At 40.3% G+C, this 27,262-nt stretch overlaps 2 protein-coding genes across 4 annotated transcripts in view; one reads left to right on the forward strand and one right to left on the reverse strand.

Annotated features, from left to right (window-relative positions):
* Positions 1 to 1,071: 1,071 nt before the first annotated feature.
* On the forward strand, positions 1,072 to 25,885 carry TXNDC5 (thioredoxin domain containing 5). 2 transcript variants are annotated; one of them, XM_071736479.1, is made up of 10 exons: positions 1,072 to 1,347; positions 6,225 to 6,374; positions 10,205 to 10,310; positions 11,600 to 11,696; positions 13,933 to 14,048; positions 16,157 to 16,243; positions 17,581 to 17,721; positions 20,475 to 20,557; positions 23,418 to 23,547; positions 24,158 to 25,885. In XM_071736479.1, exons 1-10 carry the CDS (start codon positions 1,133 to 1,135, stop codon positions 24,278 to 24,280), a joined length of 1,248 nt encoding a protein of 415 aa, XP_071592580.1. In that variant the 5' UTR covers positions 1,072 to 1,132; the 3' UTR covers positions 24,281 to 25,885. The 2 variants fall into 2 exon arrangements, with proteins under 2 accessions (XP_071592580.1, XP_071592581.1); XM_071736480.1 differs by lacking the exon at positions 1,072 to 1,347 and adding an exon at positions 1,382 to 1,725.
* BMP6 (bone morphogenetic protein 6) overlaps positions 25,742 to 27,262 on the reverse strand; it is a 92,367-nt gene continuing 90,846 nt past the window's right edge. Inside the window, exon 7 of one of the 2 annotated variants that reach the window (XM_071736478.1) lies at positions 25,742 to 27,241. In XM_071736478.1, the coding sequence (XP_071592579.1) occupies positions 27,206 to 27,241 (36 nt within the window). In that variant the 3' untranslated portion in view covers positions 25,742 to 27,205. The remainder of the gene's footprint in view (positions 27,242 to 27,262) is intronic. The other variant, XM_071736477.1, reaches the window with a different exon arrangement.

A 27,262-nucleotide genomic window follows, 5' to 3' on the forward strand; every position in this document is an offset into this window, starting at 1 on the left:
TATAAATGTAGTTTGAGTCCTTTGTAATTCCTTCACATACACACAGTAAAGATTTTGGATGCCAAATTTTTGAGACAGGCTGTCTCAAAGTGATCATTAAAAGTGATTTAATTTTTTTTAAAGTGATTTTTATTGGCTTTAGTGATGGCCCTTGCAAAGATGCAGTAGCATAAAAGTGAGCCTAGTGACCAAAGCCAGAATTGGCTCTAAGTGGAACTTGGTCCATACAGCTAGATGGGTTTTGCACAACAAGTATACGGGCAGTGCAGCAAACTCCTTCCTGGCGTTAGTTCTGCAGAAGAGGTGATGTTTGAGGGAAGTCTTCAGAGAAGGGATGATGTAGGGAAGGAGGAGCCTGGAAGAGACAGTATGAAGTGAAGCCTACCTGTCTGGACAGATTTGTGTACTCGGCTGCAAGCAGCAGCTTGTCAGAGCAAGGGATGGTGCTAGGCTGAACCGGTTGTGCTGGGCTGCAGCCCTGGTGTTACACGGGCACGGAGCTCTGCAGAGGGGCTGGATCCAGCCCCCTGTGCTTTCTGTGGGCACACACGTGTGCCGATTTACGTAGTGTCCCCAGGACTTCACCTAAAAGCACTTTCTCATTAAACTACGGCGAGCCACTGATTTTTACCCACTTCGCTATCCCAAATCCAAAGACCTACAGCTACAATAAAAAAAAATCTAAACTGAAATAAATTAAAACTGGAGAGATTATGCAGATTTCTCTCCCGTGTTATATCAGCTTCCAGCTGTCTCCTGCTGATTATCTGTTATTATTATTATTATTTGCTACCACGATTATTATTTGACAATTGTTGCTGTACTGCTGCGACTCGAGCATCCCCCAGCACGCCCGGCGCCCGTCCCCATCCCTCCTGAGCAGGGGGAGGGAAGCGGAGACTCGACGGATAGCGACCCTCTCCTGCCCTTTGGGTCTAGCACCCTTACGAACCGGGCTGGTACCCCCCTGCATGTCTGTGAGGAGGTGCCCGAGGGTCCGGCAGAGACGGGGGACAGAACCGGCCCAGGCGAGGCGTACGCGGAGGGCGGGCGGGGCGGGGCGGGGCGGGAGGGGAGGAGAGAGCGGCAGCAGCCGGCGGGGGCTTCAGCCTCTCGCTCTCTGGGCGCTGCAATGGCTCTGATCGGCGGCGGCCCGGCCTGGTGGCGTTTCCTTTCCATGGCCGTGCTCGGCACCGTCCTCTGCGTCCAGGTGGGGCAAGCTGAACCGGAGCCGGGCCCGGGTCCGGCGGTGGAGGCGGACCCGCACGGGCGGCACCTCTACAGCGCGGAGATGCTGCGGCACGGCGCCGCCGCCGCCCCCCACTTCGTGATGTTCTTCGCCCCGTGGTGGGTATCCGGAGCGTCGGAACACGACCCGGCCCGGCCCGGCGCGGCTCGGCTCTGACCGGCCCGGCGCGGCGCCCTGCTGGCCGCCTCTTTCCCCGTTGACGTGGCGGCGGGAGGCGGCTGGGCCCGGCCCGGCGGCGGGGGAGGCCTCGGGGTCGCGTCGCCCTCATCCCCAAACGCCGAGGCCGGGTCGGTGGTGGGAGAGGACAGGCGTTAAATGGCTGCCGGGGGGTCGCGGAGCGCCGGGCCTGGGAGGGGGAGCTGAAGCCGAAGCTCAGCGTGTGCCTGGTCCGGGCCTCGGCCGCTGTGCTGGCCCTGTCGGGGGCTTCTTCACGCCCTCGTTGTCCGCCCCCTCGGCCGAGGGCCCAGGAGAGCGGGGTGCGTCGGGACCTGGCGATGCCCCTCGTGTGGGTCCTGCGGGTGAAGTCGCTTGTCCGGGCAGCGAGGAGGCAAACGGGTTGCCCCGGTTCTGCTGGGCTGGAAACGGCTCCATCCCTAGCGGCTCCCCCCCTGTGCCTCCCCGGCCTCGGTTTCACCTCGTTCCCTCGAATAGACCAAGGGGTTGTGGCCTCTGTGTGTGGCACTGCTTGCAGTTTGGTGACTGTCATTTACTCTGTGCCTCTCAGTCTTACGAATACTTCCATTGCAGAAGCTGGGTTTTCCCTGCAGTCACAAAATACAAGGATAAATTCGCAGCAAAAGCGGTACAGTGATAGTGCTTGCCCCCAGGCCAGTAGGCTGCTGTAGAAGAGCTGGAGGGTTCTCAGATTTGCAAGGGGCCTACTGGGTTTTTGTCCTGGATTGGGTATGTTTGGCACAAGAAAGGCTGAGTGGGAGAACAGGGCTTTGCTGGAGGCTGCAGCTGTCAAGAGGACACTCATTTCTGGGCCTCTTTAGTTGTTCATATTCTTCCTTTATTCCTCTACTCTTTTTCCTGACTTCCTGATCCTCATTAGGGGTTATTGGGAGTTTTGTAGGAAGGGTTGGTTATTTTTTGTTTCTTTGGCTTTTTCCTCCAAGTTTTCTTAAATTTAGGTAAAATAAGGGAGCAGTTTGCAAAAGTTATGCTTTAATCCTAAGTTATCTGTTGGTACATGGTGCCATTTAGGCATATGAGAGTCACGGTGCTCTTTGAAATTAACAGCAGAAAAAGATTTCCTTTCAAAACTGAGGAACTACTACTCTCGCTGTTATAAACAGCAACTTGTTGATGCCATGCAGAAATGTTAAGCTTGAAAAAGCAGGTGCTTGTCTTTGTGCTTTGAAGATCACAGGAGTGGAGGACACCTGACTCGCTGGTGAGGGACTTTTACCTGAGGGTGCTGCAGGGCCTAAGCAAAGCCTGTGCAGAGCAGGAATGCTTCTGCTCTGTTCTGTTTTCATGTGATAATATCTGTGTCTGTCCAAGCCGTGACTGACAGGTTCACAGGCATCCCTCAGAACAGATGATCTTTTATCTTGGCACAGCCTTCATAGGAGACCCTGTGCCAAATGGGCTGCTGCAGGATCCAGAGAGTGCTGGCCTTGCAAACTTGGACCACACTGTTCCCTTTTCAGGGCTGAGGGTCTCAGCCTAACTCATTTGAGGGAGCTGTGTCTCTTCCTATCCTTGTTGCAGCTTCTCTGGACATTCTTCTCAACCTCAGCAAGCCTCTTCCAGATCTCTGGGTCTTGACTTCTAGACCCTTGGTGTGGACTTCTGGATCCTGACAGCAACAGGACTAGGTTTTGAGTCCAAGGAGAAGGGAAGGATAAATTGGACATGCAGGTGCTTGAGAGAGGTGCATAGATCTACCAGTGGTTTTATTGTCAGTGGGATCAGGTGGCAACCTGTCAGCCTTGGGGTCTGTATTAGAGTGCCTTGCCCTGTTCCTGGGTGATGTTAATGTGCTAATCTTGTAATGCTTCTCACAGAGGCATGTATTTTTGCTGTGCTCCTGTGTATTTACAAGGGAGAAGGCTAGCAAACAACCCAACAATCAGATAGGATTGCTTTTCAGACTGCTGTGGATGCTGCTGATACTGCATCATCAATGCTACCAGTAAGTTGGGCTAGACAGAGCCAGTGTAACTCTTCTCTTACATATTCTTGAAACAAATGTTGCTGAGGGCCTTTCTCCCAGGCAGCAGTGATACACAGGAGATCCAATGTTTGTTTCATATATTGCTACCAGCTCTAAGAAGAGCATTCCAAGTAATTTGCCATCAGATGTCTAAGGTTTTTGATCATCAGACTCTCCATTTGTCAAGAGGCAGAACCACATGAAGGTTACTCTCTGAGTAGCACTAGATCTTCTCAAGATGCAGCTGCCTACAGAGGAATGAGGTTCCTCTGGTTCCTTAGTATGGGGAAATCTCAAAGAAATAGTTTCATTGTGTTGTTTTGACCATTACAGATGTTTTCCACATATGTGGTCTCTTGGTAAGTCCACTGAGTTGAAGCAGATTCGATGACCAGAGTTTGTTGCTGTTGTCTGGATTTTACCTTAGCTGGATTCTTTTATCCAGAGCAAGGCTGGTCATACTGCCTATCCCAGACCTGTGTATCCCAGGGCCTACCAACATTTTTAACTGGATAGTTATTTATATGATACCTTGCTGTGGAGCTGCCCTTGCTAGCTGCAATGCACAAGCTCTACTTGTGGCCTCCAAAAATGTCTGTGTTCCTCGCGCGACTGCAGGGGCTGCAGCTTTGATATAAACAGTCCTTAGGTACCTTTACCTTTACCTTCTTCTCTGCTATCCAATTTTCCACAAAAGAAGAACTGAGACTGTGGGATGAGCACTGTGTGAAGTACAGCAGCATTCTACAGATAATGCCACAGCAAAATCATTTCCAGGCACGGGTGCTTGTGGCACACGGTTGCTCAAATTTAAAATGAGCAACCAATCTACAAACTTACAAATAACATCCTTGCATGCATGCCTTCTGTTGTCAGTGGTACACTAGAAGCAGGGGTTTGGGCTTTTTTCAGAAAAGTGGATCTTTATTATGGCCTTGTTAGTCTCTATTGAGTCTTCATTTATATTTGTAAACAGATACTATGAATGCTTGTGCCTTCCTAGCTGGGGTAGGGAAGAAAGAGCAGGACTTCTCATTGGAGTGCAGGTCTTCACTATCCCCAGTTGCAGAATGAGCTGTTTCTCCAGCACCACTGATGTAATGCAGAGCAGTAGAAACAAAAGACTGGGTAGCTAAGTGGGGCTAGGGGAGGCATGTGATGTTGTATGGCATTGATTTATCCTCTGTTTTTATATATATTCTGCAGCTACACCTTGCAAATTTTAGAAAGAGTATTTGAGGGACTGTCTTGTCTTCTGTTTTCTTCTATGTAACACTGAAATGTTTTTGAAACCAGGACTAACTAGTTGGTTACTATTCACATATAAGTATTTTTCCTGCTTTTCAATTTTAGCTGATATAGCCTTGAAGAAGGAAGGGAAAGGGCAACTTTGGATACAGCAGAAATCACAGTGTTAAATATGAACAATCTGTGCGAACAACAGGCACTCTGCTGTGCACTTAAAAACCAGTAGGTTATCTTCTTGAGATTGCCTTACCTAGTTTTCTATGCTCTGTTCTCTAACACCAGCCAGTATTCATTCAGTGTTTAAAATCCTCACATCTGCGAGGCCAAGAGACCAGGGAATCCAAAACCCTCCCCTTGACTCAGGCTCCACAGAAGAATTCACTATGAAGGGATTTTACTCTGAATTTAAATACTTCAGGAATATTTAATTTTAGTAATAGCACATGGTATCCCTTCCCCATGACAATTCAGATTAAGATTGGATGAGAGGAGGTTGTATTTGTCCTCATTTGTGTGACCCAATGTGACCGATTGTAACAGAAGATGTTCTTTATGTTAAAGTAAATCTCATGGTTATTTTTTGCTTTCATGGTATAAGGATACCTGGAAAGACATGAATCCAAGTAGCTTTTCTACAAGACTCAAAACCAGTTGCATAAATGGAACTGTTTTAAATTGGAGCAGCTGTCTTACAGTCCTACTGGTGTTATAATTCTTACAAAGGAGACCTGTCTAGGTCGTGCCAAGGGCAATAACAGCTTTCATACTGTCAGGTTGAGAATATTTTCTGTTAATCCAATTATGTATTTTTAGATGTCTTGGAGGTCTGACAAAAGCAGCCATTAAAGAGAAATTTAAGGAACAGATTTTAACTTTTTCATCATAGGTACAGGAATAAGGTATTTTTATAATGATTGGAATGACTAGAAAAGCAATTCAGAAGATTAATAGATGTTTTCTATTTCTGATGAGCCAGTGTTATAGCTACTGCATGAGGCCACTTTTCTGTGTATATGCAGATAAAATTAGTTGGTGTGCTGCTGGGGCAAAGCATGGTCTGGCAGGATTTTGAGGAACTTTGTTCAGAATCAGTCCTGATTGTTTCATGACTTGGGAGTTACAATTCCTGTGGCACACAGAAGCACAGGTGGCCCTACAAAGAAACTAGAAACTGTTATCTGGTTACCTGTAGGTAAAATAGGCAATACTTTGAAATGTGAGAGCAGAATTAAGGGTAGAAAGACTTGCAGCATTTTTCTAGAAAGGTGGTAGACCGAGAGTACTTGTCTTAAGAGTCTCCTTAAGTGCAGAGGGTGCTCAGTAGGCTTTTTGCCTATTAAGATAGTATCAAGAAGTTCTCATCTTTTGGCCCTTTTTGCATAAGATGTGTTTACAGTGTCCTGTAACTCTTGATAGTATTTGCTGTTGTGCAGTGTAATGCTTGAGTATGGCAGACTGATTTTTAAGTTTATCAGAATCTCTGACCATTCTGCATACAATTTTTCCAAATATTGCCCTCTAAATGTGAGCAACTGTTAAGCAAATATCCTGTTCCTTCTGTCACAGGTGTGGACATTGTCAGCGTCTCCAGCCAACTTGGAATGATTTGGGAGATAAATACAACAATATGGAAAACCCACAGGTCTATGTTGTTAAAGTGGATTGTACTACAGATACTCCAATGTGCTCTGAATTTGGTGTCCGAGGATACCCTACGTAAGTATAAAAGGATGCCTGCTCCTGTTTCTTTTTTTTTTTTTTTTTTTAGTTTTCCATTATCCTCTGCCAATTTGTTGAAGCTAACTTCTGAACTCTATTTTGGTGGGTTTCTTTGTAGCCCTTTGGACCTAGCGTGTTCATCTTAAGCCTTTTTACTGTGTTGCCAAGTATCATGTGATGCATGCTACTTTTTTTTTTACCTTTTTTTTTTTTTTTTTTTTTTTTAAAGAAACTGGTTTATGTCTTGGCTGTGTTTAAATACAGTTCAGAATTGTCCTTTTCACTGAGAGTACTTCTTTCTCAAGCAACAGTACATTATACAGCCACAATATGTATGATAATGCTGGTCTCTGGTAATGGTACTTTAAAAAATAACTTGTCACAAGTTTGTCAGTACACTGAATTATTCAAAATTAGTATACAGGTGTTCTCTTAAATTTCTGAGTGAACTTGGTGCTCAAAAATGATAAATTAATTGTATCAGCATAGCATTGGTGATGATGTACAGGATTTTTCTAGGTAATTTTGCTTATACTGATCTGAGAGAAGTTAATTTGGAGTTTAAAGCTGTTAACCTGTATAAAAGATTTATGCCTTACTACTTTAGTTTTGGTAGACAGAATATGATCTAGAAAATCTGTGAGAGGTCAGCCTGTGTGGTGTGGGTTAGATACACTGCGCTCCCTTTTTAGCTGCCAAAAAGGAGCGAAGGGATTTTTTTTTCACTTGTGTCTTCTTTAAAGCTTCTTGAAAGAAATGGATGCGATTGTTTCAGCAGCTCTATTAAATACTCAACCTAGTTGGGGGCAAGTGGAGAATGTGATCATCTGTAGCCCTTTCACAGACTGCATTTTTCAGTTTCCTTCCTTTTGGTCACTTGGTCTGGTGTTACTGCTGACCCCAGCAACAGTCTGAGCTTGACAGACGCTACCGGCTGCACACACTCTGACACAGATGGATGCAGCTGAGTATAAGTGGAGAGTTATAAATAGCAAAGTCCTCATTGAAATAGGAATTGTCCTTAAGGGCAGTTTGTGGGTTGGTTCCACTAGAAATACCAAGAAACAACATTACAACTGTTTTAATATCACCAAAATTGAGCAGTGGTAGCCACTGAATATTTGAATCAATTATACTGTAGTGCTGTTCCTTGTAAAATACAAAGAGTGGCAGAGATTTTGAATAAGAGAAAGATGAATGGACATGTAATTGTTTCTCCCTTCTCCTCTCTTTAAAGTTTTTTAATATCTAGGAATAACTAGTGCTTGCTTTCAGCTACTTGAAAAGTACAACTAGCAGTCATTGGCTAGTTATAGAAATGCAGAGATGAAGGGTGATTCATAACATCAATTCTCTTCCTGTCTAAGTTTTTAACTAGCCTGTTTTTAAAAACCTGCAGCAGGGGAAATTTTACGGCTTCCTCAGGCACAAAGGGACTGTCACAAGTCCAGGACATGCTGGTCCCTACACTGCTTTTCCAAACATTCATCAAAAGCCATCCCCTTTCCAAGTAAAACTGGCTGAGAAAGTCGCCACGTTCATTAGTGCAGTTGTCCCAGGATTATTTGGTGCTGCAAAATACTCTTTCACCTGAACTAGAAAAAACTTCTAATTTGAAAAAAACCGAGCATGCAGCTGACTCTTTAAGCTGTGTTTTTTTCCCCTTGTTACTCTTCAAAACATTGCCATGAGGTGTATTTTAGATGTTCTTCTGTTTCATTTTTGTTGTTTCCTTCTTATTACAAAGTTTTTTTCTCCCCAAAAGTTTTGACCTTTTATCATAGAATGGCTAAGGTCAGAAGGGACCTTAAAGATCATGTAGTTTCAACCCCTCTGCATGGGCAGGGACACCTCCCATTAGACCAGGCTGCTCAAAGCTCCATCCAACCTGGCCTTGAACACTTCCAGGGAGGGGGCAGCCACAACTTCCTTGGGCATCCTGTTCGAGTGTCTCACCACCCTCACCGGAAAGAATTTTTTCCTAATGTCTAACCTGAGTCTCCTCTCTTCAAGTTTGAAACCATTTTCCTTTGTCATCTTGGCACACACCCCTGCAAAAATCCACACTCCAGCTTTCTTGTGGGCCTCCTTTAGATACTGGAAGATTGCTATAAGGTCACCTCAGAGCCTTCTGTTCTCTGGGCTGAGCAACTCCAGCTTCCTCAGCCTGCCTTCATAGATGGGGTGCTCCAGCCCACTGATCATTTTAGTGGCTCTCCTCTGGTTTCGTTCAAGGACCTTTGTGTCCTTCTTATGCTGGGGACTCCAGAACTGGACACAACACTCCATATGGGGTCTCAAAAGAGCAGAGTAGAGGAGGAGAATCTCCTGCCTTGACCAGCTCTATGTGCTTCTTTTGATGCAGCCCAGGACCTGGTTGGCTTTCTGGGCTGCAAGCACACATTGACAGCTCAATGCCACAACCAACATCCCTTTCAGTGCTCAATCCTTTCTCCTCCCAGCCTGTATTAATATGTGGGACTGCCTCAGCCAAGATGCAGAACTTTGCACTTGGCCTTGCTGAACTTCATGCAGTTTGCATAAGCCCAGTTCTCAAGCCTGTCAAGGTCCCTCTGGATGCATCCATTCCCTCCAGCGTGCTGACTTCACCACACAGTTTGGTGTTATCAGCAAACTTGCTGAGGGTGCATTTGATTCCAGTGTCCATGTCACTGACAGAGATGTTAAATAGTGCTGGTCCAAGTACTGACCCTTGAGGAACACTTGGGTGTGACCATCCAGCCAGTTCCTTATCCAGTAAGTGGTCCATCCATTGAATCCATATGGTTCCAGTTCAGAGATCACAATGTCGTGTGGGTCGGTGTTGAATGTACAGGTCCAGGCAGATGATGTCTTTTTCTCTGCCTTTGTCCCCCAAAGCTGTGACCCCATCATAAAAGGCCACCAAATTATCAAGACTTCATTATATGAAAAAGGCAGTGGGACCTCCTGTCTTTTTTGAATGTGTTTGCATTATTTTTTTTTCATCACTTTCTTATGTTCTTTTGTTTCCAACGGTGGAACAAAAAGAGGTACAAAAACATTTCAATAAAAAGCAGTACAAAATGAGCGATAGGTGACAGTAGTAAGTGAAACTGTGATTTTCTTTAAAATTTAAGATTATGTCAGAAGTCAATATTGCCCCTTTTCCAAATAAATTTGCAATTTTAACATAAATATTTAATAGTAAACTTTTAGGTAGCTTATGGAAAGATTTTGATAGCAATTATTTGATGTTATAATCATGAAGACTTGAATCCCTACAAGCAGTCACTTATCTTCTTGTCCTCTTGACTTTTTTCAGTGTCTTTTTGATCAGTTTAATACCACATGAGAAGTCCTGCATTCCCAGATCAGTCAGGGAACGAAACCTGAGAAAGAAATTCCTGGGAAAATAAGCATTGGATATTTTTACTTGGTGATGGAGAGGAGTGAACAAAGCAAAACTGATGCTTTTTGACAAACTGAAATAGGATTCATTGGCATAGTAGGTGATTAGTCTTAGAACTAAATGCTGCAATGTTTTATTTGCTCTTGCTTATTGACTGAAGCAATAGCAGGTTGTGTTGATTTTTAAGATGGTATTTCTCTGTGCTGTTTTAAAAATCTCCATTAAAAAGCTTAAATGGGAATGAAAAAATGTCCTGAGTTCTAGCCATGACCCTTGTAAGTTGCCGGAGGTGCCTGATGCTGATGTTAATAGTTAAGAGAGCTGTTACTGCAGCCAGAGCTGCATTGCTGGGGATTAGCAAAGCATGTTAGTTTTTCAAGAATGTTTCCTGTGTGAAAATTTTTACCTCACTCTTTTCTACATTTTGATCCCTTAGCCTAAAGCTGCTTAAGCCAGGACAAGAACCTCTGAAATACCAAGGCCCTAGGGACTTCCAGACACTGGAAAAATGGATGTTGGAGAAACTAAATGAGGAACCATCCGTAAGTGGAATGGAAATAAGAAAAGGAAATATTCCCTTCTTTAGACTTGCTAATCTATAATTTCTGTAGGTTAGGTCTCATTTTCCAGTAGGAAGTCTTCTCCTGAGAATAGAAGTCACGTGGCAATAATAGTATGGAAAAGTTTCCATGTAATTCAGAATAGTAATTAAAACTGTCATCCTGTGACCTGTCCTTTGTTTCCTGTATTAAAAACTACACTACATTATGCAGTTTTTAATGGTTAGCATTTTGACAGTTTACAATACAATTCTTACTCTCAGTTCAGTTGAAATCTGCAGGCCCTAATGTTTCTAGGATAACAAAAGCAATTTAATTATAATGTGTTACAAACAGCATTTTTGTTGGGCTTTATTACCTTTTAAAACATGGATGCCATCTTTAGCTCTGTGACTATCTGATAATGTTGTAGCTTAAAAAAAAGGATTTAAAATAACCACTTATGTAAGGTTAAGCTAACACCATCACAAGGAAAACCCTTGAGTTTAGGGGTAGCACTTACCTATAACAGGGTCCAAGCCTTGTCTAAATTAAATGTGTGGTTGACATTTCTAATCAAGATAAAGATTTGGTGGTTGTTGAACCACAGTTAGAATGTGATTATGTTTAAATAAAGCTGGTGTTTTGAATAATAAAACATTAAAGACTAAACCATTTTAAGAAATTTACTTAGAGGTTCTTAGAAGTAAAATTCTGGTGTTTGGAAAGTAGTCACTTGACTTTGCTGAAGTGCCAATGGATTTCCTGCAAGTTATACCTATAAAGTGTTTGCTCTTCTCCCATTGCTGCTGCCTTCACGGAACTATTAGGTCTTTCTTCCTGGCATTAGGGGAGGATAAAACAGGGTTTTTTTTACTAAGTATTTTTAAATAGCCTAAAGACCCTGAAAGTGTTGAGAAGGCAGATGTGTCAGATACGTGATGCTTTGGAGGAACTGTTATGTAATCTAAGTATCTTAATATATGATGATGATGAATGCCACAGCAATTACTGTGCACTGTGACTGTACTCCAGCATGGTGAAAGACACTGCTATTCCAGTAACTGTGATATCTCCTTTCTGTGTGGTGATCTTTTTTGCATTTTGCTATCAAGTAGTTGTTTGTTAAGAAACATTAGATGCTTACATCAAACTAAAAAAGGAAGTTATTTAGGAGATGAAAATTTCAGAGTAGAGGGTTTACAACACTATGACAGAATGATGTGATAGCAGAATAAAATGTTGGATATTTATTGTACAAGACAAATAACAGTTAAATTTTTCATTAATAGGACCCAGAGTCTGATGTGGAACCACCAAAAGTCCCAGAACCTAAGCAGGGAATGTATGAACTCTCGACAGACAATTTCAAGATGCACATAGCAGAAGGTAAACTTTTATCATAGGCAAGTTTTACTCACTTGAAAGGACACTAGTAGTGGGAAGTCTGCAACAGAAATGTTAGTATTTGAGGTACCTCTTTCCCTCTTTTATATTCCAGTAATACCTAGTGAAAGAGGATGAAACTGCAGACTGTGTAAAAATGCAGTAGTTTAATTACATATTGCAGACCATGAGAAAATTTAAGGAGGGCACTTCACTCAGGAGGCAGTAAAATTAAGGCCCCTAATTATATGGAAGAAGCTAGTGGGGCTTGTTTGACTAAACTGCCTCTTTCTCTGAGTTCCTTGATCAGTTACAGTCTTGCCAATTGCTCTGTGTTTTTGCAAGTCCCCTTTCTCGGGGTGCTGTCTTGTTCTTACTCCCAGGCTGCTGTTCTGGATAAATATTATCCATCTGCATCCTCCTTACTCCATCCCACTCCAGTCAAGTTCCTTATTTGATACAGTTTAGCTTCCTTCCTCTAGAATTTAATGTGGGCAAAGCACTTCACCTGTTTGTCCATTTTTAAAAACAGTTTTTTCTGAAAGCTTTAAAAGTAGTGCCAGGAGTGATGCCAGGAGTGATTTTTTTTTTTTTTTTTTTTTTTTTTTAGACAATGAGGAAAATCTTAAAATACAAACTTTGGTGTGCTGTAACAGCAAATGATCCTACCAGCTCTATCAGTTTTCCTAAAAACAAAGGGTGGTTTAAATTAATTACCTGTGCCCATGTGATACCAGATACCAAGGCTTTTTAAAATAAGCATTGGCCCATGAGAAATAATTTCAAGTGTGGCAGGGCATTTTGTGCAGCTAACTTTGAATTTTGCAGCCTGTGTGGCTTAATGCTGAATTACATCAAAATTCTTCATAGATGCTAAGTATTAAACAACTCTACAGTCTGAAATATATTTATACTTACTATAAGTGTAAATGTTTCAATATTTTTATTGGTTTAGTTTTTATTGTGTATCTGTTGTACTCATAGAGGAGAGATTGTCATGGTCACATTCAATGTTTGAGCAGGTTTATCATCATCTACAAAGCTGTTGTCCTGTCACGACTTCATTTATATCAAGTGCTTAAATTTTGTAGGAGGCTTAACAATTCCATCAGTAAAACTGACTTTTGTTCTTGAAAGTCTTTTGGCACGCTAGGGCAAAAAAGAAATTTAATTTTTTTTCTATCAGGGAGGAGAATATATCAGATTATATGGTGTAGAATGGCTGTTTTTAGTAGATCTTCTTATTCATTCATGAGAAATTTCAGTTTGCAGTTTACTCAACCAAAGCAAAGCATGTCCGTCAGTTTGAAAATCTTTGTCTGCAGACTGGAAAGATGGAGTATACTTCTGCTGTTGACATTTCCTAGTTATTCTGTGATGTCTTTCCTTTAACCTCCTTTTGTGGACAAGTCCTCAAACAAGAAATTAATTCCAGTAATATCAACCCCAAAGCAGTCTTCATGCTACTGTGAATGGTTCTAGTAAAAAGCTTTTCTCCAGTTGCTGGCATTTCCTTCAAATTTATGTTTTAAGTTCATTTTTATTTCGTATACACAGAGCCTTGCCTTGATGTATGCAAAATCTTGCATCATCTTGAATTAATAGTAACCCTAACTGAAGGAAATGACATATTCTGGTAGTTTGTGATTATCATTAGTAGGAGAAAGTAGAGAGACTCTATAAAGTCAACTAAAGGCAGTGTTTTCTGAAAGTTGACATGAAAATACAAAGAGCAGGGCAGAAGAAGGAGAATGGAAAGCTGAACAAAATTATTTATAGGTAGTGGCTTAATGCAGTTCTGTTTCCTAAGAAATGTTAAAGGTGAAGTCTAATACTTTGATTTATGTTTACAAGTTCCTTGGTAGTTCTTTCTACTCTCTAACAGGGCAAGTGATTGATGTGGTAGAATTAGACATTGTAAAAAAGTGTTAGGTTAAGAATATCAGTTTTGGTGTATCATTTGTTGGCTTGAGGTTGTGGAGCTGTTTGGATTTTCAAGGAAATTGGCAACACTGTGGGACTGCATACAATACTGAAAACCTAATTGCTGAAGTATTCTGTCCTGGCCTTTGATTTACAGTGTTTCTTATCTTTAACTCAGGAAATACCATGATAAATTTGCAGTCTGAGATTAGTGCCTAGTCTTTAATTGCAGCCAAATTAATTCCAAATTAGTTAAATCTTTTTTTTTTTCCTTTTTTTTTTCTTTTTTTTTTTTTTTTTCCCTTTGACTTGAAAGGTAATCACTTTATCAAATTCTTTGCCCCCTGGTGTGGTCATTGCAAGGCTTTGGCCCCAACATGGGAACAGCTGGCTCAAGCCTTTGAACATTCAGAAACTGTCAAGATTGGCAAGGTAGGTGAAGTGCTCTTAGTCTGAAAGTATGTTTTGTGTGAATGAGTGTTTCAGCTTCTGACTGTGATTTGCAAATAACAATAATTTTGTTTGTCACCTCTTAAATCCTGTTGCAGTTTCTGTTTTAATTTTGAATTCTTTTTTTTCTTTTTCACTCATCCACAACTGACAGGACTTCCTTATTTTAGCAAGGGCTTATTAGAAAAATAACTAGCTCCCTGGGTTTCAGAGAGAGCTGGAATGAGTCTAATACTTCAGATTCAGGAAATAGTATTTTGAGATTTATTTTTATTATGTTTCCCATTTTTCAGAACTTGATAGATTTGAGTATTAATTTTGAGTGAGAAAATGACTTCTAATTTGCATTTTACAGCACTGGATTCTTTAGCAAGCTTTAAACCTACAGAGCTCCTTATGATGAATTGTCTCTTGGTTGGTTTTTTTTCCCCCTCTTTACCCCCATAGAACTTTTAAAGGTTTCAGGGGCTCTTCCACAATAAAAACTGATATCTTGTCCTGCTTTACTATTTCCCTTAGGGTTGATAACCAGGTTCTGTGGTGTATTTACCATGGGAGCTTGTTACTTGTACGTGGACTGACTTCTGTGCAGAGGTATGGAGGTGGTCTGGCAATTGCAGTTACTGGCTTTATTTGCTGACCCATACCTAAGCCCAAGTGGCTCATGGTGTGAATCCCTCAGTATTTGCCAATGGTGGAAAACTGACTGGGCTCAACTTACCTTAAGCTTTCAGAGTGTTTCCACTGTTCTGAAGTACTGCACAACAGTTAGCAGTGTTGTCAGGCCTGCAGAGAGACAAAAACCTTATCTCCCCTGCCCTTATAGCACTTTCAGCTGCTACCAGGGGTGATGAGCTTGATTTCTTTTTATTTTTCATTATTTTTATTTTTAATGCTTTTGAAAATCTGCTAATTCAGGTGCACTATAGATATACAGAGCAGGTCAGCATAGTTGGACTTTGGAGAAGACATATATAACATAATTTTGAGACCTGGTGGATTTAAAGATTTCCTCTGAGAAGAAAATATCAGAGGCTATTGCTCCTTCGATGATGACTCTGACAAACCTTGCATCAGCTGGTTTACTTTTTGGGAACCTGCCTGATAAAATCTTTGCTTAGTTTAAATATCTTCTTGGTTACCATTCTCTGATACACAGAGGGAAATAAAGAATTGTTCTATTCAGTTGTCTGTCATGTTTGCAGTCACTATTTCTGACAGTTTCTATTTAATAAAGCTACTAAGAGTTGTCTGCATGCCTAGGCAATTTGTTTAACTCTATGCCTTGTGAAATTGTTTGAAACATGTCTTGGTTCAGATTGCAAGTGTGGGAATAAACAGGAAACACAACTGTTTCTAAGAAGGATGAACCATGGTATTCATGTAGTCTGGAGGAATAGTGTTTTAACTGCAATGATATCTGCTGGCAGGATGCTGTTTAATCTTCAGAATTGATTGTCAGTGATCTGTAGCAAAGGGTTTCTAATGTAAAATTCAAAATTCAAATGCTGTGTCGAGCAAAGGCTCAAATGCTTATCTTTTTTTCTCCGTCTCAAAAAAGATTATAAACTAATAACTTTACAGATTGGTCTATGACATATTGAATGTTGCTAAGCAGTTGTAACTTCTCTTGAAATAAAGTTAATTTGCTAGCTGTTGACATGTCTTCTAAAGTCTTTAGAGCTGTCTTATTAAAAAATGGAGAAGCCAATATATCTTAACTTTAAATCTCTCTCACGTTAGCATTTTGTGTTTTAATTGTCCTTGGAGTGATTTTATTCACTGAGAACACCAAGTACTTAATTGAAATATTTGATTTTGTCTTCATTGTTCTTTGTAACTATTACTATGTCCTTCTATCTCTACTCCACAATTCTTCCTAAAAATCTGGCACACACACGTAGCTTCCTAATTATACAACCATCCCACTGTTTGGAAGGCAGACTTAATCATCTCAAGATAGTACTTGGTACTGAGTTTTGCCAAGCCATGTATTGCTTGCTCCTGTATATTTTTTTTTAGATTTTATGATGCTTGTATGTTTATTTTATGCACTGAATGGTTTATTTTATTTTTTTTTCCAAATGTAGGTTGACTGTACCCAGCATTCTGAAGTCTGCTCTGAAACCCAAGTTCGTGGCTATCCAACACTCCTCTGGTTTAGGAATGGTGAAAAGGTGAGTCTGCAAGCTCAGCAAAAGATCAGACCTTTTTTTTTTTTTTTTTATAATACTTGGACTATGTTTTCATTCCATGGAAGAAAGATCAAGTGGCCACACAGGAAAGTCTAAGACAAAAGGAAGTTGGAGGTTCAGTATAGTACTGGAAGAGGTATCATACCTTCAGGAAGAGGGATCCACATACAAAAGTTAAAGCAGTTTGTACTTTGTGCTCTGCAAATAACTAGTGTCATGTGTATAAATCTCCTAAGAAGTATCTCCAGTTATGCTACTGTGCAAGAGAATTCTAAGTATACTTGAGCTTAATACCTTATCTCCTATGGAGCAGGAAAACATAGATGAAATGGAAATAATTAAAGCTCATATAATTTTCACAGGTTGTATCAGAAAGTTCTCACCTCTAAGTGATGCCTGTCTGCTGAGTGATGCAATTCACCTTGTATGACACTGAGTGAGACTTGTGTGCCCAGCTGAAATTTTTCCTTGTAGCAGTTCAAAAAATATTCTGAAGTTATGACTAATTAAAACATTTATTAGAAACGTACATGAACAGCAGCAAATTAGCATATTCTAAATCAGTGTTACTTATCATACATTTCACACTATTAAGATAAATTAAATATATTAAATGGATATTAAAAATAGATCTGCAAGCAGAGAACCTAGGACTCCCCTTTCAGCTCTTACCCCCTAAGTTTGAGGGAGTTGGGAGTTTTTGCCTCATTCTTCTTGCATCTTCCTTTTTGAACATCTGGTGTTTGAGATGTAAGTTTTGCTACTTAGGCCAGTTTAGTGACTCTTGCTTGAGAGCATTGCCAGGGAGCATTGCCTTACTCTGTGGGTTTTCCAAAGGTGTGTGACAAGTGTGTGAGCTAGAGGAGCAATTGTGTTGTTCAGGTGGCACTAAAGTCAGCCTTTCAACCCTGTCAAAACACTGGACAGAGCTCTCAGGGTAACACAGAACACCACCCAGAAACGTTGGGTATTTTGTTGTTCCTTGCTGTAGCTTTAGGTTCAGAAAAATAAAAACTTAAAAATATTGGGTAGAGTGAGAGGGGAACATTGAAGTAGAAAAGTTTGTAAAATTTGCTTCTACATTTCTAAAATACCTTTCATTTAAAGGAAATTTTACATTGTTCCCTTTTGGTACGGAAGAATCTATGGTTAATACTGAAGATACAGAGTGAATAGAATACCATGAGAAGTTTAATGACTAGATAGTAATATTTATTATGAATGTGCTTACACTTGGCAATCTTACGTTTTGCTGATAATCATTTATTTGCTTGATTAACTGCATACACACACTTCCACAAACTATTTGATTATTGTAGGGTGACCAGTACAAAGGGAAAAGGGACTTGGATTCCTTAAAGGAATATGTGGATTCCCAGCTACAGAGCTCTGAGAAAGAGCCATCAGCAGATAAATCTGGTGAACCCCTGCAGCCACCCGCAGAACCCGCCCATGTTGAGGTAAGTGCTCCAGCACTCTGCAAGGATGTTAGAAGTGTTCAAACTGTTTCAGCAGCCTCTCTGAGTCTTTCATCTGTTTCTCTCTCTGATAGCTTGACAGTTTCTAGATGTAAACTATACGAAAAACTTTCCTGGTTATTTTTTTAGTAATTAATGAGTGGAATCAGATCATGAACCCTAGTGATATTTTTACTAACTGGATTAATTGGAAAAGAAGAAAAAAAATCTAGCTCCTTTGTTATGGTTGCAATAAGATGCTTAACTAGTGTAGCATCAATGTTGTCTTTTTTTGGTCTGTGGAACTGCTGGCACCTTGCTCTGTATGACAGTGTATTTTATCACTATGGAGATGAATGTTTCTTGCAAGATTCTCACTTGAACTCAGATGTATGGTGCACTCTGCTAAGTCCCTAAAAAAAGCCAGAGTCCTGTACTTCTAGACTGTTTGCAGAAGCAACAAACAAGCAGACATTGTGAAGACTGATCTAAAGGTGGCAAGGCAATGTGTCTTGTGTCAAGAAGACTCTTCAAGATGTGAGGCATATTCTAATCCTGGTTGTAGGGTGTTATGAATATTGCTAAGCAATCCGCAGGCATAACTTTATCACCTTTGCATAGTTGTACTTCATGTCATTTAGTTTTCTGTTTTTTTTAATCACTGGCATTTCACCTGCCATTTTTCTTGTAGCTGGTTTTAAAATTGTTGAAGTTGAGAAATTCGGGGTGGTTTTCAACCACGCTTTTTCAACAAATGTAGAAAACACATTTCTGCCTAGATAATATGGGGTGGTGATTTACACACCCTTATGATGTCGAATGGACTTATGTAATTGAAAAGCATATTACTATTTTTTCAATATTACTAATATGAATACTGTTTATATACAGCTTCTCACAGGAGAACATTACCTTTCCTGGTTGACTTTTCCAGCAGCATTACTCATCTTGCATAGAGTGACTTACTAATCATTATAGACAGCATAGATTTGCAATTTTCATACTCCTCAGTTTATTTATTTTTTTGGAGGGCAGATCCAAACAAGCTGGTATTAGTACAACGCAGAAACTAATCAGTTGTTTTTCCATTTCCATAGAAATAACAGAAACCAAATGTGATGCAAATTCCCACTTGTGCCTTGCATGCACCAGCACACATACAAACAGCAAATGACTGTGGGAGGATTATTTCGCCACATTACAGTAGACACAGTGCAGGGCTCAACTTTTGTCTTTGCAGCTTTAAATGGCAGCTTTGGATGTCACCATTTCTTGGCTGCTCAGCTTCAGAACACCTTCGTTCTGGTTTTGTTTTCATGACTTGAGACAAGGGGATAGCCCATGTAGCCAGCAAGCACTGACTGCATTTACCATCAGCAGCCAACAGCTGGTAGCATGAGCAACAGAAACCATCGGTTCCCATTCCAAATGTATGTCCTGATGTTGAACTCCTGTGGGGATTCCCCTGTTTGTTAAAGCCAAGTACTTGCCAGCCTTTTCACAGAAGCTGTATTTCTATGTCTATTAAGACTCCTTTCTTGCCAGACATCACTAATGCTTCTCAGAAATGATCCAGATGGAGTAAGGTAGAGTGACCAGCAGCTGCTCAGATGTGTGATTGCATAAGCTGTATTTTCTGAAGAAAACAAGCTAAATGAACTGTTACTAAACTTATTTTTGTGGTTATATAGTTTACGCTGCTATTCTGATAGTAATCTGCAGATCTTTAAAATGTGGATCATGGGGAGGACATTGTTTATGGGATTTTCAGATCTGGTATATCAGATTGTAAGTGGTGCTTGAAACATCTGTTTTAGATATCCATTTAGAAAATTTGGGATGTAAAAATAAGTATTTGCTATTCATTTTTTTCTTCCTTTAATTATTTGTAATTATGTAATAATGTGTATAATTTCTAATTTCTAAATAGTTATTTAGAGGCAATAACACTTCAGCTTGATGAAATAATTTCATCAGCTACCAGTTACTTACAGAAATGTTTATCCAGTACCTTTAATTTGTAATTTCTAGTTTATATTTGGCTTCATTTCATAAAAAACTCACTGGGCTTAAAGTAGAATAGGTAGTACTGTGAGTTTTTACACTTATTTTTATGTTGCTGTCATTTGAATTTGAAGCCCTTATAGGCTTGAGATTTGTTTATTAATTTTTAATCCCTCTTAAGGGTCTCACTCAAAAAATGGAGGAGAGACTATGCAAGCAATGTGCTATCCTCACATTACTCCCATGCTGGTGTGGTGTTATGATGTCCTCTTGAGAAACACATAGATGTTTCTGGTAACAGCTTTTTCTATGAATGTAATGCCAGGATATAGCAGAGGGAGAACAGCTGTCAAGACATCGTTAGTATGCCTTAAATACCTCATTAAGCTTTCAGATGGCCATTATGTGCTTTAAGCCAACTCCTCTCAGGCTTGTTCCTTGAAACCTTTGCATGACAGTGGATTGAAGTGAAGGTGATTTTTTCCAACAACTAAAAAGTTGGATACAGGCAAATCCCCTGAAAACCAGGATCTTTTGTTTCTCCAATTATGAATGAGGTTCTGTGTGAAAAGTGAATTTCTCTGCATCTTTCTAGAGGAGGAAAGCAGCTGAGAGGTTAAAGTGAGGTTTGCTGCTGCTACTCATGTTTATACTATCAATAATAATATCTTTCACAGTTTGAGTTTTCTTTTTCAGGTAGCTAAAAGCTGGTTTGGCCAAAGTTTTGTTTGTTTTGTTTTGTTTTTAAACAGGCTGCAGTGCTCTCTCTGTCTGAAAAGGACTTTGATGCAACCATTGCTAGGGGGATCACCTTTATTAAATTCTATGCCCCATGGTAAGAAGTTCACACCTGTTGTTGTTCAGGTTTATTGCTGGTCTGAGCTGTCAGCACATTAGTTGCTGTAGATCTTTGAGTTGTGTGTACTACTCTGTTTTGTTGTCTGGATCTAAAACATGAATTAAATGTGTGTGTTAGTAAGAGTTCCAGCAAAAAAAGCTCAGTCTCTTTTAGCTTTCTTAGGATTCTGCTCTGTGGCAAGGCTGACAGAGAAGCTTTTACTGTGTCAGCCTCCAAGTAATGCTAGGGAACAAGGAGAGTGAAGACTTCTTTGCAGGCTTGGCATGCTCTTATCTCTTGATTAGGGTGAAGTGAGAGGAGTGTATCACCAGCGTTGAGAAGGGAGACCATGCTGACCTTTGGGCTCTGCCTTGCCACAACCAACCTCTCTTGGAAGCCTTTGTGCACTTGGAAATTGGTACAGACTGTAGAACTATGGATAATTGACTATTACTCTTCAGATAACTGACAAAAAATTAATTTGCACAAGAGACAATTTTGAGATGATGTTCTTAAGAGTATATTCCACGTAAAATATTCTTAACAATGACTCAAGGTAGAAATGTTTGATGCAGATGGTGTAGGTGTAGACACCCAGTGGGAAGCAGTGGGGGAAAAAGAAAGTAATGTCTTACCTGGCATCTGCCATTACTGGCACGTCCAGCACATGCTGAAACCCACACTGGGGTAAGACCTCAGTATTGCAAAATCACAGAACAATAGAATATAAAAAGATGTTTTGTTTGTGGTGGTAAAAGGTCACCATTAGAAAGCAACAAAAGGAAAAACATCCCATATTTAAATGTGCTCAGGAGTATCAAAATATTGCAGCTTAACTTGGACAGTAGGCATGAATGTGTTTCTTATTTTAGGCAAGAAGTACCAGGGAAAATTTCATTTTGTGTAATCTCAATGATGCAGTCTTTTCCAGTGTTGTCACCCTTTTTACTGCAGCATGCTGTGGTGCTTGAGGGCCACTTCTGTGTGCTCTTCCATCTCAAAGCTCTGCTTTTGGATGTAGGCAAGTATCTGCCACTGCTCTGTTAAGAAACACCCTGACCATACACTCAAACCCCTTCATGTTTACTGGTCTTTCTTCACTCCCTTTATCCTTTCTGTGCCCTAAGAGCAACTGAAATGCAGAGTGTGCCTGTGCTGCTATTACACCACTAGCAGAACTGGCTGGTAAATATAGTTTATAACTGTGCACCAAGCAGCTTCTGCTCTGATACCTGAACCAGGACTTGTTAGCATACATGGGCATTCAGTTATCTGAGCAACTTTTTCTGCTAAAGCTTGAGATAAAAAAATTCTTGTTTTAAAATTAACTTTTTGTAAAAGTAACTTTAACCATCCTCTTATCTCCTGAGTCTTGCGGGATGCTGTTGGATCTCACAGATCTGATCAGTGTCGGATGGCAGGCTGAGAAGTAGCGATTCAGAATGCTGAGTCAAGTTCTTAAACCAGTGTGTTCTCTCTGGCTGCACCATTCAGAAAGCCACCATTTAAGAACATACTTCCTCTCTTTATGTAGCTGGTATCCTAGTTTTAGCTCTGAAAGTTAGGCTTATGTATGCACTTGTAGTGCTCTTCATATGAGTGACCTTTTCTCCTCCAAGGGAATTAACTTATGCAAGGCTCAGCAAACACTATTATGTTGCTTGCTAGGTCTTTCTTTCAGTTAGTTTTGGATAAATACTATAGTAAAGTTGCATAGTAAGCATAAAATCATCCTGTTCTAGTAGTTTCTGTGGATGGTCAGAAATCCTTTTATACTGTCTCTGTGTATTAACAAGGTGGTTTAAATATACACTGGCTTGTATTAAGAAAACTCTTGCAGAGACATCTTTCATTATTTTTGTAAATGCCCTGATCCAGCCTTGAGGCAATTATGGGGCTGTTTTAATAACCCAATTAAGGTGCAGCTGGGTTAGAATAGAATGAGCAATACAGCTTTAAAGTCTAAAGTGCTTTGGGAATTCTTCTTGAAAGCAGTGAGAAGTTCAAGTTATGAACTTGGGCTAAGCCAAGTTCAAAATATAAACAAAATAATACCTTACTATAGTTCCTGCCATGTTACAGTATCATTTTCTCTCCTGACACTGGTGTGTCAGTGTGTGTACTTTGTGGACCACATTCTCATGTTACTCTAAAGGCATAAGGCAATAAAACAGATGTAGGCCTTTTGGTATTGTTGATGATATAACTGGAATCATTCTCTAATGCAAATTAGAGAAGGACCTGATTTTTATATTATTTTCCATTTGCTAAGTGAAGCTTATTGACTATCAAACAATTCCATTGTGGAGCTATCTGAAGGCACAGTGGTAGTGGCTAAACTTCATAGTATCTTTAATGAGAAAGTGTGTTAAAGACAAGGAGGCCATTAGGAACTAGAATAAATTTAGTAGAGAAATTAAAATCTCATTTAAATAATTAAACTTGGGCTATATAGCTTCAGCATAATTATATACTACCCAAAGACTTAACTTGTACTATGCCTTTCTCAAAACATGGCTGGTTCTAAGCAGTTGGGGTTTTTTCATTTAAATGGTCTCTGTGCTCATCTTTCTTTGGGTTTGTATTCCTCTTTAACTTAAAACATTACTGCACTGACATCCAGGATACCATTCCAGATGAGACTAACAAAGGCCAGAAACTACTTCAGTGCATAACTTGCATAAAATCACTCATTTTTCGTAGTTCATTTACTGACATAATAGTGGAAGGGTGCTGGAGGGCTAAATCATTAGGGGATAGGAAAGGCAGCTAGTTAAACTTACAGCTATTGCAGTGAGACAGTAGAGATAAACTGGAAGGTATATCTGCTAAACAAATCTCTCTCTTTTGTTTCTAGGTGTGGTCACTGTAAGAATTTGGCTCCAACTTGGGAGAACCTTGCCAAAGAGCAATTTCCAGGTTTGACTGATGTCAAAATAGCAGAAGTAGACTGCACTGTAGAACGTAACGTCTGCAACAGATTTTCTGTAAGTGTGAAAGATCTGAAATGAACAGGATAGTGTTGTGTACCAAATGTTAAAGGCTCCAGCCTGCAGCTGAACCAGCTGTTGCATTGGGGGTTCCTGGTGACAGTTCATCTCTGTTCTCCAGTAGCCAAACAGAGATAGTTCAGAACAGCACCTGCTGGCACCGTATCTTTCCTGGACTGTTTGTTCAGACTCAGCCACTTGTATTGTTGGATAAAGCTGATTAAGTCCCTAATTTAAGAAGCTTTCCCTGTGAAAGCACCAGAGAGCTCTTGAGGTGGCTGATTCAAAGTTCTCTTCTAGAAATAAAAGATGTCTTTTGGTGGTGGTAGGCAGACAGCTGAAGACAAAGCTAGAGCTGCCATTCCCAGGTGCTGATGGAAGAACATGTATTATACCATGTACTTACAAGTGCTGAGGAACTGCAGGTTGACACTGGGAGTTCTGGTGTGGTGCTTATTGTTTGCTTTCTTTTTTTTTAATTAACGACTTACTGCTTTAGAGGGGCTTGGTGTTTTTTCAGAGTCAGGTAACTACAAGTGAAAGATACAAAGTCAGGACATTAGTAACAAGATTTTTTTGTGTGTGTGTTTGTGTGTTTCTTTTGAAGGTACGTGGTTATCCTACACTTCTGCTTTTCCGAGGTGGAAAGAAAGTCAGTGAGCACAATGGAACAAGAGACCTTGAATCACTCCACAGCTTCGTCTTGCGTCAAGCAAGGGATGAATTGTAATGAAAGTCTGGATGCTCCATCCCTGGCTGTCTTTGGACAGTAGCTGAGGGATTTCAGTCATTGCTAATTTTCAAATAGCCAGGGGGAAGTGGGGGGGGAAGTTGGGGCGTTTTTTGGTTTGTTTTTAGGAAATTGAATGTACTGAACATTGGTATCTTCCCTCTGTGTGTGTGTTAAAGACACTCTGCTCTGTGCGTGAAGGAAAACTGACAAATAGCTGCTGTGCAAATTGGGAACATTTTCAGCATCAGTAGTATTACTGCATTTCTGCATTCCCTCAGTGAAGTGTAAATGGTTTCCTTTGAGACTAAAATACATTAAGAAAACCAGCCTAACAACACCTGTAGTATATTTTTGTCTTCAGGGTAGATTTGGTTAAAAAGTACTCCTTACAGACTGCCCACTTATTACGAGAAAGGTAAAAGCTATAGCTGTGTTTGAGTCACTTTTGCCTCTACAACTGTATTTAAACCAAATTTGTCTTAATATAGCTGCTAGTTAAGAAATGGAAAGTCATGGGATGTTGAAAACACACATACCTTTGGAAGATACCAGACCACCCTGAGCTGGTTGTTTCCTGTTAATCCTCTCAGCGTGGGAGGTCCCAGCCATAATGAAAGTGATGGTACTGGAATATGTGCCTGAACATTACTGATGCTATAGTGTACTTGTGTCAGGTGGATTTTTTCTTGTAGGCTGCTTCCGTCCAGCTCCTGGGGAGTAACTATGCTCTACTTACACAGAGCCAAAGTGGACAGGCACTATTAAAACTGCTCTGTTAATATTAAATAACAAATTAGGCTTCAGAGCTGATGACGTTTCCTACCCTTGCCTAAATCCAGACTTTGTGCTGACCTGCTCTTTATTCAGAGAACTTGAAGAACAACAAGTAGTACAATGTTTAATTTTTTTTTTCCTTTTCAGCTGTTCTACAGTAGTGTAAATTAGTTCCCCTCTCTTACTGAGCCTTAACCTTTTTCCAGGTGTTGATAAGTTTTAATGCTAGAACAGTGCACTCTGTGGTGCCTTGGACTATAATATGGATCTTTTCTTTGGTGCATAAGATGTTCCATGTTAGACATAATTGAAAGCCAAAGAATTTATACTGCAGAGAGGATCATGATACAATAACAACATCAAACCAAGAACTGAATTCTGATGTCTTTGTGTGCACAGAAACTCATAGAATGATGGTGGCTACAGGCTAATTTGATTAATCTGTCAAGATTCTGTCTTCTTGGTCCATTATATGGAGTAAGTTGTTTCTGTTAAAAAAAAAAAGAAACAAAAGACAAAACAACAAACCAAAATGGCAAAACACCAACGAACTTTTGTTCTCCTGATACTTCACTGTCTCTTTAGAACTTCAGATTCTGTTCAATCTAAAAATATGTAAGAGTGAGAAAGCCACAATGAAAGCTAAGCGTTGAACTGGCAGATGTATTAGATCAATGTATGTACTTCTGTCTTATAGGAAGCCTTTATTATCACGTTTTTAACAACTTTCTAGTGAAGCACAATCTCATGAGTTTCTTGTATAAAATCAAAGTGGTACAATTGTTTACACTGAGATTTTTTCTAAATAAAAACTTTTTTTTAAAAAAAGCAGTCTTTCTATAAATGATACAGCACAATGAATATACAGTGACAAGTGCAATAAATTATAGCTTGTATTTACAAGAAGCCATTTAAATGCAAGAATTAGAGGTAAGTGCATTTAATACAAGTTTAATATTGATCAAAACAATTTGCTATTAGCTTCTGCTAGACAAACAGTGGCTACACTGAAGGTATCCTTTATACCAGTTTGTTAGTTGCGTGAGGTGAAGGGGGAAGGTTGGCCAAATAATTGAATGTGTTGACATTTTGTCTTCCTGTAAATAAATTGTCCAGCTAGAGACTGAATGGCCCCTAAACTTTTGCATCTGAATTACAGCTGTAGAAGCGCCCCGACTTCCTTCCCAGGCAAGTGGTAATAGATGAGGCAGCTCTGTGTGGGGAGTGGAAGGAAGTTGCATAAGAACAAGTGTATAAAGTTATACTGCTCAGTCAAGTACTGAACTGGAAAGACCATCTGGGGTCTGAGTTCACACTGGTGTTTCTAACACAGGGTGCAGCCAAGCAATGTTAATGCTTGCAGCATCTTAAAACTGTGCTTGGGGGGAAGAGAACTGAAACATTTGCTTTGGCACAATTTAAGATGCTTATCTTCATGACAGATTTCAGGAGGAGACTTAACAGTCTAGGAATAGTAACTGGTCCTAGACAAAAGGCAATTCCTAACCTTTGGAATTTTATATTGCTTTTACAATATATATGCTGTAAGTTAGTCTGTAAGTACTAACTGTTTTCTTTACTCTAGCTTCCCTGTCTCTCCCCTAGTCTTCCCCCTTGCAAAAAAAAAAAAAATAATTTCCAAACTTGGGTGTTTTGAATGTTTGGTGCCCAGCTGGTAAAACTTGAGCAAACATCCAAGCAACTGCTAAGGCCAGGGTCCTATGTGAGATTAAGACCATCCCAGCCCTATAAAGTGTGTGTGGGCTTATTGCTGCTCTGTGTCCCAGCCCTGCAGGGCTGAGTGCTACCAGGGCAGAGGGTCAGTCTGTAAGAAGTCCAGCAGTTTGCTCCTGCCCCAGTGTGTGTTCCCCACACCATTTTCTCACACAAGGCACGTTTGTGGTGTTCTGAAAGGTGGTTTAGCTATTCTTTTCTCCAAGGTCAGGTAGTTCATGGAAGCACGGAAGGTAGCATGGAAGTAGAATCACAGAGTCTGTGTGAAGTCTGTTTGTCAGTGACATCCACAAGCTCTTACTACCATATTCCTGTATTTCTTCAAGATTACGTTAGAATTATCATCAAAATAAAGAACAGATATGGCATTTAGCTTGGTAGGTGCACAGCATGGTTTGGGAACGTAATCGGGATTCATAAGATGAACCTGTAGCCAAAAAGAAAACACAACTGAGGCAGTGGTAACTCATT

Source organism: Heliangelus exortis, chromosome 2 (genome assembly GCF_036169615.1).
Source record: "Heliangelus exortis chromosome 2, bHelExo1.hap1, whole genome shotgun sequence".
Lineage (NCBI taxonomy): Eukaryota > Metazoa > Chordata > Aves > Apodiformes > Trochilidae > Heliangelus > Heliangelus exortis.

Bases quoted from the DNA above. Each gene is read 5' to 3' on its own strand.
- TXNDC5 (XM_071736479.1), top strand. From the start codon at position 1,133: ATGGCTCTGATCGGCGGCGGCCCGGCCTGGTGGCGTTTCCTTTCCATG. The intron at 10,311-11,599 runs GTAAGTGGAATG...TTTCATTAATAG, and splicing joins AACTAAATGAGGAACCATCC to GACCCAGAGTCTGATGTGGA. The intron at 11,697-13,932 runs GTAAACTTTTAT...TTGACTTGAAAG, and splicing joins CAAGATGCACATAGCAGAAG to GTAATCACTTTATCAAATTC.